This window comes from Stigmatopora nigra, chromosome 6 (genome assembly GCF_051989575.1).
Source record: "Stigmatopora nigra isolate UIUO_SnigA chromosome 6, RoL_Snig_1.1, whole genome shotgun sequence".
NCBI classification, from domain to species: domain Eukaryota; kingdom Metazoa; phylum Chordata; class Actinopteri; order Syngnathiformes; family Syngnathidae; genus Stigmatopora; species Stigmatopora nigra.
In genome coordinates, this window is record NC_135513.1 from 7,582,981 (window position 1) to 7,603,658 (window position 20,678).

Sequence of the window (20,678 nt, forward strand, 5' to 3'; positions counted from 1 at the left end):
TATTGCACAAGTGTGACAAGTTGGGACTGTAAGGTTTGTCTTTCTTTCAAGCACTGGATAATGACTGAGCAAAGGTTTCTTTAGAAATTGTGAGGTATTGTGAAATCCAAGCTTCATTAAATAAATAAAAAAGAATCAGTTTCAAGGCGAAATTTACTTCCCTTTGAGGGAAACTGCTTAATTCTTTCTTGGTCATTCAAACTATGCAACAGATACACAAATGAATTTCAGTTTGTGTGCATGTGCTACTCAGTCTTATTTTTTTATTCATTTTTGTCGTTTATTAACCAAATTCCAAAAACATACATGTGAGGGGTCACTTTAAATTGTTTATCTTCCATTTGAAATATTGTCGCCAAAACAAGACTGACATAAAATGCATCATATCAAGTCAAACAATCCTTCTGTAATCTTACTCTTACTTTGTAAGAATACCACAACAATCAACATGTACATCTTCCATTTTTACACATGCATTTTTATTTCCAGATTTCCAAACACGTTAAAAAATCCTCCTGACGTAACACTTTCATATCTAATCCCCACTTGTAATAATTTTCAAACATATGCATAATCATTGACTTAAAATGTAAAATCTCTTACAGGTTACAGTCTCTGTCAGTCTGGTCAAAAGAACAGTTCAGTTATTGAGTATTCAAACTTTATTGCCATGTACTTTTGCAGTTCCGCAGTTGTTTTCCTTCTTGGGCATAATGAATAGAATTTGAGCATTCCATTCTTCATTAGTTCACCTTACTTGATGTTAATTTTTTCCCTGTAATGTAGTACAGAGGATGTTAATTAGTACTTTCATGCATGGAATAATTAGTTCAGAAAAATATGTATATTAATGACATTTTTGTACTGTGCAGAGTACTGATTTCTTAAAATATAGATTTGTTTTTCTTTAGAAAAATTAAAATAGATATAAAAGAACACGGCACTCAAATATATTACTAGATTTTTTTTTAAATATATAATATTAGATTAGAAATTTATTTCATCCTGTATTTTGGAAATTTCTTGGTTGCAGTAGCAAGACAGCCATAAGAAAAAAAATATGAAGGAAATAGGAATAATTGCAATGTTCATTCAGGAGTACTATGATTTTAGAAAGGCCAAAATAAATAGATACATTGTGTGGTGGGGTTGACGGTTTAGGGTACTGCAGCCAAAACTATTAAAAAAAACATAAAGAAAAGCACAGCTGTCAAACCTATAGAACAAGTGATCTTTTTTCAAACTAAATAACTATTAAATTACTCAAATAAGGCCATCTCTTAAAATGCTGTATGCATGTACGCTGTTTAAGTGCCAAGTGTCTAATTTTTACAATAGCTGGTTACAATGTGGATGATGTTTTGTTACAGGAATCTCATCTACCATGATACAGCTAGCCTACCATTAAGAAACTGTTAGGAGTTAGTGAGGCTAAACTTCTGTAAGTATGGAGAAAAAAAGAGCAAGAATGCCAGAAGAGGTTTCAACACTTTACCTTGGTTTGTCAATATCATCAATAAAATCAGGCATTTTGGTATTTCGTGTTTCTGGCAGGAGTAATGCCACTAAACCAGACACGAGTGCCATTCCGCAGTAAGTCATGGCTGGTAGGAGAGGCCACAAATCCTCTAGTAGCATAATCAATGGCGATATGGAAACAGCCAGCCGTGCCACAAAAGACGTGTAGCCTACGCCATTCTGTCTGAATACAAAAAAAAGTGTTTCATGTAATGCAATGCCAGAAATAGTTGACTCAATTTATTGTGGACTAACCGTATAACTGTAGGATATAACTCAATTGTGTAGAAGAATATAACTGTAAACGATGCTTCAGACACACCTTTTCCCAGGACTCCGAAAATGGTACGCATGATCCACCTCTCTAAAGGAAGTTTCAACATTTTATCGGATTGTTTACAGTATATTTATATCGCCACTATTTACTACCTTTTGGGACAAACATGTTGATGAAAAGGAAGAGTCCAGTCAATAGCAAAGTCCCTGCCTGGACAAGTTTTCTCCCAATTTTTTCCATTGAGAGATAAAGGGCAAACTTCATTGGCAATTCAGTTGATGCAAAGATAAATTGAGTCAGGTACAAGTTTAATCCAAACCCACTGATATTCAGACTTATTCCATAGTAGGTAAATGCCACTCCAAACCTGCGGGAGGGGAACAAAACAATCATTCAATGACTTGTTGGAGAGTTTTGCAGAAATCTATCCACACAAAACACTCTTATTTCATTTCCAGGAATCTTAAACTAACCGTTTTAATAATTCAACAAGGTGTAACCTTTGAGCTCCCTTATACCTGCTTTATCAATGAATTGCTCAGAGATAAAGTATTCTGCAGAGAAGTTTACAAATAAAAAGTTCTTTAAAGTGTGAATTTACCATACAATCCCAGAGCATATGGCAATTTTTCTTATGTTTCTTGTCTTGAAAAGATCAATAAAAGTGTACTTCTTGTCATTGGAGTCAGTATCAAGAGATTCCAGTAAAGTCTGCAAAGCAAAGATAGAAACATAAAATTCTTACGGGTCATCTCAACACTGACTGAACAGGAAGAAAATTAATCTGAAATATACCATTGGGGTGATGGAGTCCATGCACATGCTTCTGTTGTTCATTTCTGCACATTGATTGATATAATAATGAGCATCTTTCACCTTTCCGTTCGCCACGAGCCACCTCCCAGACTCCGGAAGCCACCTGACCATACAAACATTGCCTCACCTTGAAATAATTGCCTACATATTGTAAACGCTGCACCTTTAATACCTCCAAGCAACCAAAGACAGTATTAGTGGCGAAGTCACAGCCAGAATGAGCAGCCTCCATTCATTTACCATATATGCAATTCCAACTAAAAGGCAGTTTCCCAGTGTCCAATCCAAGCTGAAGAGTATTCCAAAAAGAGTCCTCTGTTCCACGCCCAACCATTCTAAATCTGAGGAGATAATTGTATTATAGAGAGTAGCCAAATTATGAAGTGAAATATGAAAATATGACTTAAATTACTTAGAACTATGGAGATGATACTTATTCCAGAAATGGACATCCCGGTAAAAAAACGCATGACTACAAATATTGCATAAGACATGGAGAATGCACTTAGCAGGGCAAATGTCATAGTTGTCAAATAGGACACCAAGAGCATCCGTCGCCTGCCAAACCTGTACACAGAAAAGAAGTAGTGTGTCATTTACTGGAATACAACAATTGAGTTTCCATAAAACTTGAGAGTTTGATCAATCTACCGGTCACTAAGATATCCAAACAAAGGGGCTCCTAGCATGACACCAATGAAGAAGATGGTGGCCGTTGCCTTGTTCATACCTTTCCTGTTGCATACAAGATCCCACTATGGAGAAAATAAAAATGTTACATAAAACTGCAAAATATTTACATCATATATTTCTTCTTGAAGCAATTCGTATATGTAGAAAGCTGCCAATGTTTTGTTCCTTTTCACATTTGACTGCAAATTAGTAGCATTTTTAATTACAGTAATGCATTAAACTATTGAGCATCATTATTTTTTGCTTGTTTCATTGCTAAATTAACCACAACTGCCACCATGAAGTTGTACTGCATAATACATGTATGGGTGTATTTTCCTCGACTATTTAATTTGAAGAAATATTTGTCATTTCGAAAAGAAGTATAAAAAACAAATACCTCGAAGTATTTTTCTTCTATATGGTATCTAATGTGTGGTGCCATGAAAGTTAAATCTTATATTAAATATTAATTGGATCACAAACGAAAGAAAAACTAACTTACTTCTGTTGCCAATGTTGATTTAAAATCTTGTTTGTCGTACACCCATCCATTTTGACACTGTACAATAGATGGCTCCTCACCGCTGTTCAAAAGCTGCGAATGTTGAGGCTCAGAAAACATCAGACAGGAACTCGGACTCCCATCCAACTCTGTCGGAATAGCAATGACCAGCTTCTGTTCCAAGGTCAAATTTGAAAAGATGCTGAGGTTATCCAATCTGCTGATATTGCAGTGGTGAGATGGAACCCCTGCCATGAAGTTATTTAGCAGGAAGTGACAAGGTAGCGTGATTCGAGATAAGACCTGGATCAAGATTAACTTCATTTGGAATTTTCCAACTCCACCAATTTCTGCAAGTATGTTGTCAAATTTCATTTTGATTGGCTTCTGGACTCACTGAGATGAGCTGCCGTTTCCGATGGAAGTAAAGTGCGTTCAGCCCTGGGCACGGTAAGCTTTATCATAGTTAAGTTAATAATTACACATGTCCTTAACCCTTAAGCTTATTTCAGCGAATAATATGACAGATGTGGTCATTTGGTACACTGTTGACTTGATAATGGAAAATTTCTATATAAATGAATGTGTAAGGGTTTATATTTACTTAAATTTGTAATATACAGTAAAGCTGGAGATGGAATCGGTTAAATAGATAAAAATAAATAAGTACATTTGTTGCCAATGCATTTCTTTATCAATGATTATCAGCAATTATTTGCAGTTTTTTTTACAAAAGAAAAACCCAAAAACTCACACCGATGTAGTGGTATTATATTTATTTGAAGATGAGAAAAATTTGAATTTACACATTTTAAAATACATGCCATCTTTTCTGTTTATGTATTTTTCTTATTAATGGATTAAAGTTTAACAAAAATATTATTTGCATACATTTTAATTATGTGGTGGGTGTAAAACATGTATACTTTTGAGCCAACTTGGCCTTTCAGAGATCTTCATGGAAAATTTTCTGCACTGAAAGTAAAGGGGCCAAATAATATTGGAGATTTTTATCTGTTAAAAAAGTATAAGCAATAGATTTCATTCCACTTCACTATTATATCCCACTCATTGTTGATTTTTTATTTAAAAAGAAATCATGTCTTTATGTTTGAAGCCTGAAATATGGTTGAAAAGTTCAAGGGGGCCGAATACTTTCACAAGGCAGTGTAACTCACTCTTCCTTAGTGGAGCCATGTGAGATGATAACTCAACTGTGTCCAGGGGTGCTTCAATACCTCTTCTCGCTCTTTAATAACTACTATCAAAAGAACAAAGAAGCACTCCAGCCAGTTACTAGATGACCCAAACCTCTCTACTTCTTTCAAATAATCTGTACTTGGATCTATTTTCCATCAATGCAAACAAGAAGTAGGATGAAGAGTACAAGGCTGTTACCCCCTAAGGAGAGGAATCATTTCAGGGACGACGAACAATGAACTCTAAATTATTGTAAGTAACAATTTTTACAGTGGCTCATAAACTCGGACTTCCTATTCAGCTACTGCTGTTGTATGTTATTATGGATTCATACTTGAATTTATTTTGTAGTTTGGTTTGGACACTAGAACAATATTATTATTATTTAGAATCTATGATTGTTTTCTTTATTTGAATCTAAATTTAAGAGGAGAAATTATACTGCTACTCTGTGTCTGATGTCTTTTCAATTGTTTTTAGATTGTGTTGAGCTCTTAACTAAGGAAAAACAAAATTGTTAACTTTGACAAAACTTCTCTGTAGGGAATTGAGCTCATTTTCCTCACTATACTTTTAACATCAAGAAAAAACATCAAAACCCAGTTGAGGTATTCATTTGGAAACATCTGCTCGAGGTCAGTTGTAAAGAAACCAAAACATCGCTCATTTTTTCAAGAATGCTGACTTCCTGTTGCCATGGAGATGGGCAATCGTAGCAAGTGTAATGCCTTACTAGGAGATAGAAATTAAGTCTTGAGTCTTAAGTGGTAGAATGAAGTGGAACCAAGTTGGTCAGGTTTAGGCCCAAAACATAATCACTATGCTACCATCTTGTGGTAACTAATAGCTAGAAGCAAAAATCTGTGACTTTTTGTTTTGGTATGAATTTAGCTAAATGTATTTTGCCATGGTAGCCCTGCGGATGAGTGTTTAGCGCATTAAGCCTCACACTGGGGACCTGGGTTCAAATCCAGGTCGCTCCACCTGTATGGAGTTTGCATGTTCTTCCTGGGCCTGTGTGGGTTTTCTCTGGGTACTCCGGTTTCCTCACACATTCCAAAGACACGCATGGTAGGCTGATTGGATACTCTAAATTTCCCCTAGGTATGATTGTGAATGTGATTGTCAGCTGGGATGGGCTCCAGCACCCCCATGACCCCAGTGAGGATAAAGCGGTTCAGAACACGAGATGAGATGAATTGAGATATTTTGCCATTTTATAACACCACTGAATGATAAACAATATATTCAGTAGTGGGTTATGCCATCTGGTTGAAATATAAAACAAATACACACTGTCTTTCGTTCATAAATGGAAATGTTGCTGCAGTGCTTGTTAGGGTGACATCTACCCTCCTTTTATAAACAGGAGAAGTTGGAGAGCATCCACTCATTTGTTTTTCTTGTGCTGTTTTCCCCATCATATTAAATACCATTCCATTTAGAGCGTGACTGAATCACCAAAAGCAAGGTGAAGCTCCCTATAAGACCTGTAAGTCAACTATTTAATTCATTCCTTCATTCATTTTCTGAAATGCTTATCCACACAAGAGCCGCAGGGGGTGCTGGGTCCTATCCCAGTTGACTTCAGGCACCAGGAGAGGGACACTCTTAATTGGTGGCCAGCCAATCGCAGGGCAGAGGAGAAGGACAAGCATTCATGCTCACACTCATACTTGGGTAAAATTTCGAGTGTCAACCAGCCTACCATGCATGTTTTGGGAATATGGGGGGAGTACCCTGATAAAACCCATGCAAGCCCTGGAAAAACATGCAAACTCCACACAGGAGAACCAACCTGGGATCGAAACCTCAATCTCAGAATTGTGAGGCAGATGTACTAACCATTCCCCGCCGGGCAAATATTTACTAGCGGGAAATGTACCCCTTAAATACACTAATCTTAGCTATGAAACATAAATAGAACTGAAATAGCTCATCTCTCTCTTATTTATTTATTTATTTATTTTATCTCAGGCATTGTTTGCAACGCTGAGGATTTTATAGGAGAAGATAAAATGGAAGTGGAAACCGACAACCCAGACAACATGGGCCCTTCAGGTCCTTGGTCAGTTTCGGATGGTTCCAACGAATCTGGTATCCTTGAATCCCCAGAAGAATCCGATGATGAAATTCATTCAAAATCAAAGAGGCATGACCTGGAACGTGGGCAAATGCCAAGGCCACTCACACATTCGTCTTCGTCCTTCCTTGGACATGGTCCTGAAATGCCCCTGACTACTGAGCCCCTGTGCGCCAGTTGTAGGCAGGGCCAAGGGACTGGAAACAGGAGAGTTGAATCTTCAGAAGGAGGGAGTGCTGAAGTACCTCCTGCCACACTCATCTTTGGAATCTCAGTTGAGAGTGCTGAGCAGGCAGAGAGGTGGAAGTCAGAGTTTGACACAGATCTTTGCAGAGAGGACAGTCACGGAGAAAAGTGTACATGTAAGTAAAGTATCAAATCTTCTACCTCAACCTGTATAACCCTGATATTTGTGGATGATTTTTGTACAATATGTACATTTCAAATATGCATGCATGTACATAAACAGAATAATATCATGTCATTCATTACATGCTTTTGAAATAAAATGTCTTAATTGACAAAAACAAAACAGTATGTTTTGCACAGCCAATGCCCAATTTGATTGGGTCCTGCAAGAATATTTTTTTCTAAGAAAAAACACTTGGTGAGAAAATTCCCATGGCTTTTTTTAGGTAGGGAGTCAGATAAGAATAAAATATGACCATATGATTAGGCGTCATAACCTTATTTGATGGACACTAGCATGTGTCAGCCCAGTCTGTCATTTGATCCCTGGTTCAAAGTGAGTTCCTGACTTTGCCTACCTCCCTGAGTTAGCTGTAAGTGAATATGATGCTTTTATTAGAGCACTTGCAAAAGGAGCTTTTACGACCCATCGATGGCTTCCTTTCAGTTTTTGTTATTTATATAAAATTGTAACAAGAATGACTTACACTAGAAAGTTAGCTGGGATATTCAAAAAGTCAAATTTCTGAATAAATCATACATTGACATGTTTATTTTCTCTCCCTGTCTTTGCATTAGGTATTGATGAAGATGAAAGCCAATCACAAAGGCAGGTTAATGAGAACAAGTCCAAATGTAAGAGAATTGCTCACCTTTTAACTGCTGCACCCGACCCGCAAAATAAGGGAGCCGTATTGTTCAAAAAATGCCAGCAAAGGGTGAAGAAGTACACACTCGTAAGTTATGGGACTAGTGACAGCAAGTTTGACAGTCAAAAAGAATTGGAAGAAGAAGCAAGTGAATTCCAGGAGCCTGAGCTTGACTTTGTCAGAACCAGCGATCCGGACTTTGGAGAAGAATACACCATTTATCACAGGCAGCATGATTCAAGTGTAAATTGGGGAGGTGTTCAAGAAATGGAAGTTTTCTCTGGGACGGAAGGAAAGGGCGCCTTGATGTTTGCGCACCGCCGTAAACACATGCAAGGAGTTGATTCCGAGCGAGAATGGCATAATAAAGCATTATATTTGAAGGCACCGTCAGAACCTGGATTTCCAGTAGCAAGTAATATTTACAAGGCCAAGAAAATGTCCAATCTTTCTGAACAGGTCAACTACATGGATAGACACATTGATCAGACAAACCATCCCAGATCTGCGGTTTCAAACAGGACGGCAAAGCCCTTTTTAGGAGGTCAACCTGGTCTGTCCTCTCACAGGATGCCTGCCAGCCCTATTTTTTCAGTGAGAAACAAAGCTGTGTCAACATATAAGGTACCCGTTCCGATCATTTCAAACCCACACGCTTGGTCCCCAACTGGAGACATCATAGCTTCCAGGGATGAGAGAATAACTGTACCTGCAATAAGGGCTTGCAACCTGCCAGAGTCAAGACGTAAAAGCACTAACAAACACTATCAAACAACTCAAAAACAAGAATCAGACTCTCGGGAAAGCACATCCTATATAGAGGCAGAGGAAGACTGTTTTAGTCTGGGGGCAGAAGCTTGTAACTTCATGCAACCAAGAGCAGTTAAACTTAAGAATCCACCCCCGGTTGCACCCAAGCCTGCCATCAACCCCAAAAGTCCACCATGGTTAAGAGGCCCTCCGAATAACCCCTGTCTTCCTCTGAGGACGTCACAACACGAGCAGGTATCGGGACCCCAGCGACATCACCGTTACACAGACCAGAACTGCTCTCAAACTAAAAAAACGGCCGACTCCTCGGAAAGAGATCCAGCACAGGCAACAATTCAATCACCTGCCTTTGGCCGGGTATCGCTCAGCTCTTCTTTTCAGCCTCGTATTCAGGCACCCACGACTAATTGGAGCAAACCGCGACCCAGAACTGCTGTGAGTCTGCAGACAAGCTGTCCTTCTTTCAGCCCACATCACTCACAGTCAACCTTGCAGAGTAGACAAGAGAGTATTTCAAGTTCCATTGCCTCTAGTCCACCAAAACCAATGAAATCATTCATATCAAATATGTCACTGCCTCATCCAAAAGTCTTTGGCGGAGGTTTTGATCGGCCTGCTGGCGATCGCACCATTGAGGGAGAAGGCCAAGAGTTGTTTTCCAAGAGAGCGTCCAGAAAGGACAAGTTTGTGGTTGGCACCCCAACAACAAACCAGGTGAGATGCACTTCTCCAACAATGTCATTACCCCACTCTTGGAGATACTCATCCAATATTCGCGCACCGCCCCCTTTATCCTACAATCCACTTCACTCCCCTTTTTATAATTCACCAGCAATGAAAAAAGCAGAGCCAACGAAACCAACAGTAGCAACCAAACCATCGCCAAAACACTTCAACACTTTAGATGTCATGAAACATCAGCCACATTATTTGGATTCTTCACTGTTCCATTACGAAGCAGCCTCAGAGGCTAAAAACCCTATAGGCAAACCCGCTCCACCGTCAAAGTTTGAACTGACCCAAAAACTCAAACAAAGATCTGGCCTCTCTCATTCTCCTAATATCGCTGAGCCCGATTTTGAAAGCAAATCAGAGACTTCTGCCAAGTCCTCAGCTAAGTCCTCCGGTCCGGTAAGTTCTTCAACTTCCTCCACCAAATCGGCTCAACTTTTTGCAGTTGACCTGGACGAAAAGCACACTGGCCATCACATCGTTGCCAAGCAAGCACCGAGCGTGCAAGCCACAAACACGGCTTTCCAGCACTCGCCTTGGGTCGGCAGCTTATCTTCTTCTTTCTTTCCTGCATCTTTAATTTCTCCCAGCACACGTCTAATGGCTCCTCGGCCTAAATTTTCTGCTAAAAAGTCGGTAGCGACAACTAAACAGTGGAGGCCTGTTGTGATGCTAAATTAGGTCCAGAAATAACCTACTGGTGTAGCAACACAACCAACACTGAGATGACTGAAAACAGTTGTTTAATAAAGCAGACAATAAAATGCTTCACTTGACAGCACGTGTCAAAGTATGAGCTTAAGCATGCTTTCTGTGGAATAGAAACGTCAAGCTTTTCTAGGTCAGCTTCCTGACAGTTGTTCAAACAAGATGTCAAGGAGAATAAAACTAAATAAAATATGACCTGTACATTGACATTGTATAGTAAGTACATATTGAAAAATATTCAATCAATGAATACATAATAACTGATAATTTATATGTTGAAAGAACATTTTTATTAGTGTGTTTGGGAGAAAAGGTGCATGCACTTCTTAGATATTATTGTGAATACCTTCAATCTCATTCCAAAGTCTTCAGAAATAGAGACAATGTTGAATGCGTACATTTAGTATCAAAAAATAAATCTTCTCTCCTTTTGTCTGTCTTTGTGATACCGTATGAAATTTTCATACACATTTTGTTTGAGCAAAATTAAAATTCTCTTTTCTCATCCTTGTCCACTTTCTGTGTTCAGCTTTTGTTTCTATTTTTTCCAATCTATTTTTATCTGTCTTTTCCACTGTCATCTGTTTTACTGTCCTATGATTTACTACTATCTAAAGTCTAAATCAAAATCCAAAGTATGGTATCATATTAAAGCCCTGAGTCAAATGATGTTCATTTCTATTTATGCTTTGGGATGGCAGTCTCTAAGTAGAATAGAAATGTATTGGATTGGAATTAGAACAAATATTAGAGAACGGAGTGCAAATAGCACACCAAAAAATTAATTGAGACTTTTAGAGCTCTCTGGTAACATGACTATATTCACGAAAAATAATAAACATTCAAACAAACGTTAAGTTTTTAAGAAGAGTCTAAGAGAGTTTACTTAAATGATTTTTAAATAATAGCTGGAATAGGCTCGAGCATCCCCTGCGACCCTTGTGAGGATAAACCCTACGGAAAATGAATGAATGAATCATTTCATTGAACATTTAACCCCCACCTAAAAACTAGTGTAATGAAAGTGTAACCAGAGGATGGCAGCAAAGTCCAAAACTCTGCTGTCTAATAATCTCATCTCATTTTCTGAACCACTTTATGCTCATTAGGGTCGTGGGGGGTGCTGGAGCCTATCCCAGCTGACTTCGGGCAAGAGGCGGGTGACACCCTGAATCGGTGGCCAGCCGATAGCAGGACGTAAGGAGACAGACAACCATTCACTCTAGGGGTAATTTAGAGCGTTCAATCAACCGTCCATGCATGTCTTTGGAATGTGGGAGGAAACCGGGGTTCCCGGAGAAAACCCACTCAGACTCAGGGAGAACACAAACCAGCGAAAAGTCTAAACCATTTTGCTAAATTATAGAAAATGAATTATTTAGGATGTATTAAGGGGAAAACAATGATACTAAATTAGACAAACACCTTCCTATTTTCCTTTTAAATTTTTTTTTAGCTTTTGGCCTTTAGTGTATAATAGTCCAATATTCATGTGGTATCAGAAAATTTCACCCAGGAATAAACAAGATCTATTCCTTCCTCTGTTGTCTAAATGATATTGTTGCTACTTTTGAACAATCCAATTATGTTACACAAAAAAAAAAAAACAGTTTTTCAATTACGCCTTCAAAAAGACTGCCAGTTGAGCCTATACAAGCATTTTTGTATCAATTTTGGACTGAAGACACAAAAAAATGAATAACAATCATTGCCATTTCTAACAGGCTGTATATTTTCTTTCAGGGAAAAGGTAGAAGTCGCTCCCTCAGCCTGCCCAGACACTCTTCCTCTTCTGGGCATCTGTCACCTATGAGCACACAGACACCTCACCAATGTATTTCCCTTGCAAAGCCAACCCGGGCATCAAACGTCACCCCCTATAAACCGCCCACGCCCTGGGAGGTTGCATCTCAGAGCCCCTACGGTTTGGTGGATGACGCCTTTACATACCAAAATGTCTCACGTGTCAGGGCCACGGGGTCCCGTAGGTCCCTGTCCGAGCCTCGGAAAGATTGGAAATGCAGGCTGTCACTTGATCCGCTGGCTAGTCAGGGTCAATGCCGTATGGTCCCTGCTTACATGACCTCGACATCCATGAGAATGAAAAGCGCATATGACGAAATAACAACAGCATACGGGCCTCCTTTTAGACCAGCCCAGCCACTTAAGCCAGCTGGTAAACCCAGAATTATATAAGAGAGATAACACTTTGGAGGCTTTCAGAAACTAAGTGAAGTGGTTTTTGAGTTTGAATCTTATTCCAGGACTTACGTTTTTTTTTTTCATTTTGCATTTTCTTCTATTGTAAGGGTGGTGAATAAGTTAAACACAACAAGCAAAACTTTTAAACTTTGAGAGTCAAAGAGGCACACCACAAAGTGACCTGCCAAAAGAGACAGACACACTAAAACACACAATTAAAACCATATGTTTCACCATAACACTTTCTTGCCTTTACAAAACAACAATCCAATTTGCAATTATTCATAAAATATAATTTATTAGTTGTTTTTAATGGGCCCTGATGAATTGGAGTGTCTTGGCAATGTTCTAGTGTACTATAATATACACATTCACTGAAAGTAGGCGTTTTTTCAATAAATAGATTCATTCACTGTGTTACTTATGATAAAAAAGAATTCAACTGAAGTGTCTAAAAGTGGTGTTTAGTAGTATTTCATGTTTTAGAATCATGAGGAAACATTTTCCGCATTTTGTGCTGTGTTTGACACTTGACACTAAAACTTACTTCTGAAAAATGAGGCACAATTAACGAGGAAAGCTGTCACGTTTTATTTTTGAACATATATTTTTCATGTATTTCAAATTATTTTTAAACATCAGCACATGTCAAGAGCAGAAATAATGAGAAGTTTTTCTCCCCTGACAATGAAAATTAACATATGAAGGTGAAGTTGGAGGCTTGTTGCATGCAAAGGCACCATTTATGTAACAATTTTGGTTAAATACATCGTGTTGGCACCGTTTGCACAAATTACAGTATTAAAATTTGAAAAATTGCAATGGACAATATGTACTTTATTTTCAATGAAGTGGGTGAAACCTGTAAAGTCCTTCAAACTCATATATATTTGATTTATGATTTTTTTTGTCATGTCATTCCATTCCCCAGAAGAGATGAATCGTCTACTTGAAGTTTCATCACACTTGCATACCTGTCAACCTCGAACCATTTGTGATCTTACCAAATTTTGTTTTCGCCCTTACATATATGTATAAATACATGGAAAATCTTACCACTTTACATAAACAAGGGAACAGGAAACGGAAATCACATGGTGAAAGTGTTACAAAACGAAATGTTTATCATGATCTTTTTTTTTTAGCCAATCAGAGGCGCCGGTACATATATCACTTGGCAGACATGCGTTTCCGGGAAGAAACAATGGCGGATGGTGAAAAATGGCTAGAAAGTGCCTTAATTTATTTTTTTTTCTCAAAATCACCGTTTAGCGTACCATTTTCATGTGTACAGCGTACCAATATAAAAATGGGCTTTCAGTTGTACCAATTACGGCGAGAACGTACCAGTTGACAGGTATGTTATATAGCACTTTAAGACCAACTGCAGTAACGTACACCAAAACACAAAAGTAGCACTACCTATAGTCCAATAGCATAATCATCATGACTTCATTTACAGTCCCAACAGACAACCCGAAATCCTGTTTCAGTTTCTTGCTCAAAGACATTATTTCACAGCGGGCAGTAAAAACCCAGAATCGTACTGTCGACCCTTCGTGCCAGAACGACTCAAGCTTCCACCTCCTGACCGAAGGTACCACAACAGTTGTTTACTCATATGTTGCCATTCATACATTCCATGACATTCACATTCACTTAAAAAGGTCCATCTGTCACACATTAGTCATGTTTTGTGACATTTTTGTTGGGTTGCCGTGCAAATGGAAAACGAGTAACTTGATTGTATGAATGAAGAAGGTCACTTATGAATGCAGTCTGTACGGAATATCAATAAATTCCTAGATTGCCTGGAGGTTTTACTCCAGTGAAATGTTGACAAATGAAACGTCTAATGCAACTTCTAAGCCATGTTCTTTATCTCTAGAGGAGGAAGACGTTCTGGTCAGATGACTTGTTTCGTTCCATCCTCAACGACTGCCGGATGGTGTTTGAGAGTGCTCTGGAGTGTTTGTCAGGTTATATTTAGCCTATTGATGCAAGTTGCATTCCATGCACAACAGACACAGAGACACCCTGGCCGTGTGGCTTTAGTGTCGACGAGTGTGAAGATCAGCGAAGATCAAGTCGGCCGGTGGAGTTCGACCCCTGAGCGTCACCTGCTTTTCCCCCTCCAGGATACAGCTTGCAGGCCCAGGACACCATCGCAGGTACGCTAAACTCTAGATAGACTTCTTTCTTTTTATTTATATGTTTGTCAGTGCGTTCTAAACGTATAATTTCCCAAACATCATCTCTTTCTTGTTTAACGTTTTCACATTGTGCCTTCTAACGATAAGTCTAGAAATTGCTCATATCAAATGGCAAAGTTCTATATTTGAATATAGCAGTCTTTCTGGAAAGAATAAAAGGTGAGGGTGAGGGTCACCTTTTTTACATAGTTCGAATAACGGTCAATAATGGACCAAATAAAAGGCTTGCAGTAGAATTAAAGTGAAATAAAACTACTTATAGCACATGTAGGTTTAAAATGTGAATTTCCAGTGCAATTACTGCAGAACAGTGCCGATGAGTTATGTAATTTGTTTCTGTATTGTATGTTTGAATTAATTAATAAAACATGATGAAACTTTAATGATGCAAAAATACCATGAATAATTTTCTTATAGCAAAGACCCATTTAAAATGTATTGTTTTACTGCAGTAGAGCATGTTTTAATATCTAATTTTATGTTAACAATCTATCTACTATTTAATATAGAAAACACATGTAATAGGTTAGAATGTGCAGTTGAATCAGTTAATGTTCTGTATAAAAAGTTAAGAAGACAAACATAAGCCAAAATGACAAAATTGGGATTAAATATGACATTATAATAACAATAATTAAAACATATTCAAAGAATTTTAAGTGCTACTTGTAAAATCTCTTTAAATAAAAGAATCAATATTCCATGATAAAGATTTGTATTTACTTACCTTGTTTCACTGATTTCTTTTAATTAAAAGGGTGTAAACTTTTTTTAAATTGAACATAATATTAGCCATTCTGAAACATGTACAGAACAAAACACACCCTCAAAACTAATGTGCTTTAGTATCATAGTAAACAGAATACAGTCCTAAAAATCTTGTTTTGTCCTTGTACATCTATTTCTATGAAAAATATACCACCTATTACCCATCACTGTATCCCTGTATACTTTCATCATTATCTGACCCATTCAATGGTTTCTCTACTGTCCCACGTGATAAAAAAATGGCACAAAGTCAACCCTATCATGTATTCAAAGTCCAAACAACTTCATGGAGTGTCATGCATGTGTTTCCAGTACTCCCGTTGCACTCCATAACAACCTTGCCAGGACTTCCAATGTCACAATTCTGTACAATGCCAGCTGGAGAGAGGAAGAAGCATGCAGCAGCTATTTGTCGAGAAGTCCACAGTACCAATGGTATGGGCACACGACACTGTTGCAAAAATACAATATCCCTTCGAGGGATACAAGAGAGTAAAATGTCAGCGCTCCAACTTGCCATAAATAAGGCAAGGGCTACCATACTATCCATAGAAACCAGTGCTTTGTCTTTGCCCTTTTCAAAGCTCTATTTCTGGGTGGGGCAGGGCAAGGGCTGGAGGGCGGCATCTTTTGTTGGCCAACTGCGTGGAGCTGTTCAGATAACGTCAAGCTCTGTGACAGCTGAGTGCCTTTCTGTCACATCCAAATTAATTCTGTGCAATGACCACAACTTATTTTCCATGACTAGTTTGATATGACATGTAACTCCAAGGAATGATGTGTACAGAAAATCCAACAAGTTAAGACATGATACATGCAATGTAAAAAAAAAGGTAAGGGTTAAATAGCATGAGATGATTTGGCGGGGGAGAGGTCAGCGCATCCGCTTCACAGTTTTAGGATCATGGGTTCGATCCCAGGTGGGTTTTCACTTTGTGTAGTTTGCATGTTCTCCCTGGACTTGTATGTTTTTTTGATTGGTTGTCCGTCCTGCGATTGACTGGCCACCAATCCACGCTGTCCCCTGCCTCATGCCCCAAGTTAGCTGGCATAGGCTCCAGCACCCCCTCATCAACCCTGTGGAATAAGTGGTTTATAAAATGAATGAATGAATACGCTGAAATACATGATCAAATATATATTATTTTTGTTATTAATCTTGTTTTAGGAGCCGCGGGGGTACCTCTACTTATGAATGCTTCTATATACAACATTTTCAGGTTACAAAAAGGCTTTAATATGCAAATTACTGTTCCAAGATAGATACGTTGATATCGCAGGGTTTAAAAGTTACTCTTGAGCACCATTTATTAGACAAAACATGCTCACTTAGCCTGGTAGAAGAATGAAACAAACTTGTGGATCTATCCGTTACCGTAACTGCACATGTTCTTTGTGTATTCTTGCTTGTAATCCCAGGCAATGGGATGGATCTGGGAAAGAAACATAGCACCCCCAAAGACATCATGTTGGAGGAACTGTCCCTGCTCTCCAACAGAGGCTCCCGGCTGTTCAAGATGCGCCAGAGACGATCAGAAAAGTACACGTTCGAAAGCATACAAAACGAGGCCAACGCGCAGCTTAACGTGAGTTTACCATTGCTGTATTATCCGCCTTGTGCCGTGTGTGACAACACAATGACGATAAGAGAAAAGAGGGCCTTCTTCAAGAGGATACTTAGACACTTAGCTGACAAGCTACTTCCATGTTTATCAGTGTTTGTGGATGCATGTGTTTCTCTAAGGGCGTAGAAGTCGAGACTGTCGACTTCAACTTTGGCTCAAATTCACTCTGTATCTTGCAGAACGATATTCTGGCCCAGAGTGCACACATGATTGAAATTAAAGTGGACGCACCATCCAATGGAGATGCAGACGCAGAAGCTCCTAATCCAGATGCGACTGTTACAGGTAATAAAAATGTTTACCCACTCCATATCTAAATTTTACTATAATTGCCCCTTGTCAATGCAACTGGCATTTAAACAATACAATTGTGTGCTGAAATATGAAACTAAATGTTACTGCTGCTTATCTATGGATGAGGAGTGACCAAGTTAAGATAAGTCAACCTATGAGTGAGGATAAGTTAAGTTAAGATAAGTCAACCTATGAGTGAGGATTAGTTAAGTTAAGTCAAGTTAATGATTGGTTAACGAGTGTACCAATCAAACACACTAAATTGTTCCTGTTGTTGATGCCAACACTAGTTCTTTTGCAATTTTTGCTTTATTCAAATGCAAGTTTTTTGACTCCATGTATGCACTTTTTGCAAATCCAGATTTATTTTATTGTGTCATACAAAATTTTGGCATATATTTTAACTTCAAGCTAATGTAACAATGAGCATGCCCCTAAAAAATTATGAAAAAAGGGGAAAAAAAGTAAAAAATATTGCATTGGAACATCTCTAATTAATATTAACCTAATTTAACACAGCATCCATCATATGAAATGACAAAAAATAATAACATTTAAAAAAAATACATGCCAATACCAATATTTAAGCGAGCCCCCCCAAAATCATTTTTTACAGTGAAGTTCATGTCTCATTTATTGTATTTTTTTGGGGGGTGATTTTGTCATTCCCAAAGTGTTACCACTTCCCTGTGCGCTAAAAATAAGACTGACTGCCAAAAAGTCAAGCATGACTTGGGGATTATGTAATGTTGACATGAAAAAACAACAACAACAATCTGTAGAGTCATAAGAGTGAGCCCTGGGCTATCAGCGATTTGAAAATCATATTCATGAGCAGCTGTCTTAGTTTAAAAAAAAAAAAAAAAACCAATGATTAATGACAGGGTTTTTATATCATGATCCATCAAAAGCAACCAAGCTTAGTCCTGAAGGGGTGCCATTCTAGTGGGCATGTTACATGATGAGTGTACACTTCAAGTATGTGCTATTTTAAGACCTAAGATCATAATGATGGACAAGTCTGCCTGCCAAGGCTAAGGGCTCTTCGAGCACCCCCCCCCCCCCTCGTAATTCTGCACATAAACATTCATTCTTTGCAGTTGCCGTACACTGAAATGGTAAAATTGTTACGTTTTAAACATGCCTCCTTATGACTTGTAGATGTTTTCAATATGATATATAAAGTATATACTTTATAGTTTGGGATTTCCCATTTGTGTAAAGCACGAGGGGAGTTGCAGCATCTTAATTAAAAACAAACTATAATTTGTAAAAATAATTTTGAATTGAAATTTAACTCTTTTGTTATTAGTAAAGACAGCTAGAGAAAGAGTACCTATACATCATTTTTGATTAGGTAGGACGAAAAATGAATTTATTAAGTAATTTGGTTAAGATTGTGATTTAAGTTGCAAGCAGAGCCATTATACAAATTACACTTTTTTTCTTCTAAAAACCAATTGATTGTTCTCCTTCAAATTGTAAAACACATTTTTAAAAAGTGAATAGCCAAAGTAATGGGAAAAACTAAATGCAAATTATTATTATATGGGACTAGTAAGCCATACTTTTTACTCTAAACTATTATGTTGTTCTTAAAAAAATGACCTGGCACGTCACTTCTACCCTTTAAGCAGTAGTTTCCTTCAAATGTATGTTTTTCTTTGATAGACACAAACACTGAGAAGTTCAATGCCACTTCTATGCCCAAATGCTACCACTCACCCTGGGAGGAGGCCATCATCAACGAGCCGGGACTGGCTGAAACCTTCAAACTGGGCATGCCTGCGATGGAGCCTCCAGAAATTCCTGAATACAAATGCTTCAACCGGTGAGATCAATTCTAAACTGTGGCCCTTTAGATAATATATTCAAAACTTGAGATATCCAATTACAGGGTAGCGACTCCATACGGAGGGTTTGACAAAGCGCCAAGAGGAATCACATTCAAACTTCCAGAGTTTGACCTCAACTTCCCCAAGTACCCGGAGCTTCAAGATCCGGGCATCAAGAGGCCCACCTTCAACAGGAGCGCCCAAGGATGGATAACTGAGGGGACCCACCTCATCTTGCCCACAATCACCCTGGAGTCAGTCCAAATTCCAGAGTCGGAAGACCTGTAAGGAAGGAGGTCTCGGGAAGGGATGGCAGGGGTCCGGTGGGTCAGGAGGATGCAGGATAGCAGTGGGTCATAAGGTTGCCATTTTGGGTCCCCTCCATGCAACTAACGGCGGAATAGTACACTCAACTCTGCCTCCAAAGATGAGTGTGTGTGTGTGCGCTTAACACGTCATGTAAATAGAGAATGGATTGTGCAGAAAATGATCCCATAAGAGTTGCCAGTGGTTCTGAACATGGTATGTAAATAAAAGAGCTTCTTTGTTGATGTCACTCAATCAAAAATGGAGAAAAAAAGACATTAATTATTAAGTGAATAAGAGTTATTTCATTCATCTATTCAACAGTAGGAAATTATAGCGGGATTTAACTTGAAGTCATGTTCATACTTTTTACTGTAAGAGTAAATGCATTTTTAGAATGACACTATTAGAGAGGATTGTGACCGATTCAATTAAAATCTGCCATGACTCAGTTTTACTGCATTACTGAATGTCAAAAATGTTATATAAAAAAACTGTATTAAAATGAAGTCACTTAAATTTCTGAAAATGTCTTAAAAAAGACAAAGTAGGTCCTAGCAAGCACATATTAAACTAGATATTAAATGGATGAGACAGTAATAATGCAAAATAATCACAAATATTAATGGATCAAAACAAGAGAAGTGAGTGGACTTGTTCCTGCTCAAATGACTAAATATCATACAATATAATGAGACAGGGAAACATAACAAAGTTCATGAAAAGTGGAAATAAAAACCCATTGCATTGCAGAAAGGAGGTTCAATTTGCACAAGCGGTCATATGTTGGGATTCTAATTCTGGTGACACAGAAAGAAACAATATAGAAAAGATCTCCGTCAGTGTGTGCGTCATGTTTCTTTAGAGCTCCCATTTGGGCAGATGGAGGGACATTACAAAGTTGGCGCGGGACTGTCACTAGAGAGGACGTCCCCGACTGACTGAGCGGCAATTAAACTAATAAGAGCACAGGAAGAAGAACTCACATGTGTCTATGGGGACAGTTGAGGAGAGACACCGCTATAAACAGACACACACAATATTCATGCTCCACTTTGCTTGACCATATACTTACTGTATGTTACACTAGTCTCT

General features: G+C 38.3%; 3 protein-coding genes across 5 annotated transcripts; 2 read left to right on the forward strand and 1 right to left on the reverse strand.

Annotated features, from left to right (window-relative positions):
* Nucleotides 1–728: 728 nt before the first annotated feature.
* Nucleotides 729–4,207, reverse strand: LOC144197632 (solute carrier family 22 member 7-like). 2 transcript variants are annotated; one of them, XM_077718127.1, is made up of 10 exons: nt 3,789–4,207; nt 3,263–3,366; nt 3,024–3,178; nt 2,784–2,952; nt 2,591–2,714; nt 2,397–2,506; nt 1,948–2,162; nt 1,774–1,882; nt 1,496–1,702; nt 729–775 (listed from the first exon to the last, which is right to left on the reverse strand). In XM_077718127.1, exons 1-10 carry the CDS (start codon nt 4,161–4,163, stop codon nt 754–756), a joined length of 1,590 nt encoding a protein of 529 aa, XP_077574253.1. In that variant the 5' UTR covers nt 4,164–4,207; the 3' UTR covers nt 729–753. The 2 variants fall into 2 exon arrangements, with proteins under 2 accessions (XP_077574253.1, XP_077574254.1); XM_077718128.1 differs by lacking the exon at nt 729–775 and having other exon boundaries at nt 1,547–1,698.
* Nucleotides 4,208–4,999: 792 nt separating this feature from the next.
* On the forward strand, nt 5,000–13,364 carry synpo2b (synaptopodin 2b). 2 transcript variants are annotated; one of them, XM_077719795.1, is made up of 4 exons: nt 5,000–5,240; nt 6,966–7,433; nt 8,059–10,031; nt 12,084–13,364. In XM_077719795.1, exons 2-4 carry the CDS (start codon nt 7,007–7,009, stop codon nt 12,534–12,536), a joined length of 2,853 nt encoding a protein of 950 aa, XP_077575921.1. In that variant the 5' UTR covers nt 5,000–5,240; nt 6,966–7,006; the 3' UTR covers nt 12,537–13,364. The 2 variants fall into 2 exon arrangements, with proteins under 2 accessions (XP_077575921.1, XP_077575922.1); XM_077719796.1 differs by having other exon boundaries at nt 5,001–5,240; nt 8,059–9,614.
* Nucleotides 13,365–14,579: 1,215 nt separating this feature from the next.
* Nucleotides 14,580–20,034, forward strand: myoz2b (myozenin 2b). Its single transcript, XM_077719159.1, has 6 exons — nt 14,580–14,713; nt 15,836–15,958; nt 16,943–17,109; nt 17,328–17,433; nt 19,114–19,273; nt 19,340–20,034. Exons 2-6 carry the CDS (start codon nt 15,877–15,879, stop codon nt 19,563–19,565), a joined length of 741 nt encoding a protein of 246 aa, XP_077575285.1. The 5' UTR covers nt 14,580–14,713; nt 15,836–15,876; the 3' UTR covers nt 19,566–20,034.
* Nucleotides 20,035–20,678: the final 644 nt, after the last annotated feature.

What these genes read in the sequence shown, in the direction of transcription:
- myoz2b (XM_077719159.1), top strand. Translation starts at nt 15,877, where the DNA reads ATGTCACAATTCTGTACAATGCCAGCTGGAGAGAGGAAGAAGCATGCA. An exon ending in AGAAGTCCACAGTACCAATG is followed by an intron (nt 15,959 to 16,942) that starts GTATGGGCACAC and finishes TTGTAATCCCAG; the next exon opens with GCAATGGGATGGATCTGGGA. An exon ending in GAATACAAATGCTTCAACCG is followed by an intron (nt 19,274 to 19,339) that starts GTGAGATCAATT and finishes ATCCAATTACAG; the next exon opens with GGTAGCGACTCCATACGGAG.
- synpo2b (XM_077719795.1), top strand. Translation starts at nt 7,007, where the DNA reads ATGGAAGTGGAAACCGACAACCCAGACAACATGGGCCCTTCAGGTCCT. An exon ending in TCACGGAGAAAAGTGTACAT is followed by an intron (nt 7,434 to 8,058) that starts GTAAGTAAAGTA and finishes TCTTTGCATTAG; the next exon opens with GTATTGATGAAGATGAAAGC. An exon ending in CAGCTAAGTCCTCCGGTCCG is followed by an intron (nt 10,032 to 12,083) that starts GTAAGTTCTTCA and finishes ATTTTCTTTCAG; the next exon opens with GGAAAAGGTAGAAGTCGCTC.
- LOC144197632 (XM_077718127.1), bottom strand. Translation starts at nt 4,163, where the DNA reads ATGAAATTTGACAACATACTTGCAGAAATTGGTGGAGTTGGAAAATTC. An exon ending in TGGACTCCATCACCCCAATG is followed by an intron (nt 2,507 to 2,590) that starts GTATATTTCAGA and finishes TTTGCTTTGCAG; the next exon opens with ACTTTACTGGAATCTCTTGA. An exon ending in TTATATCCTACAGTTATACG is followed by an intron (nt 1,703 to 1,773) that starts GTTAGTCCACAA and finishes TTTTGTATTCAG; the next exon opens with ACAGAATGGCGTAGGCTACA.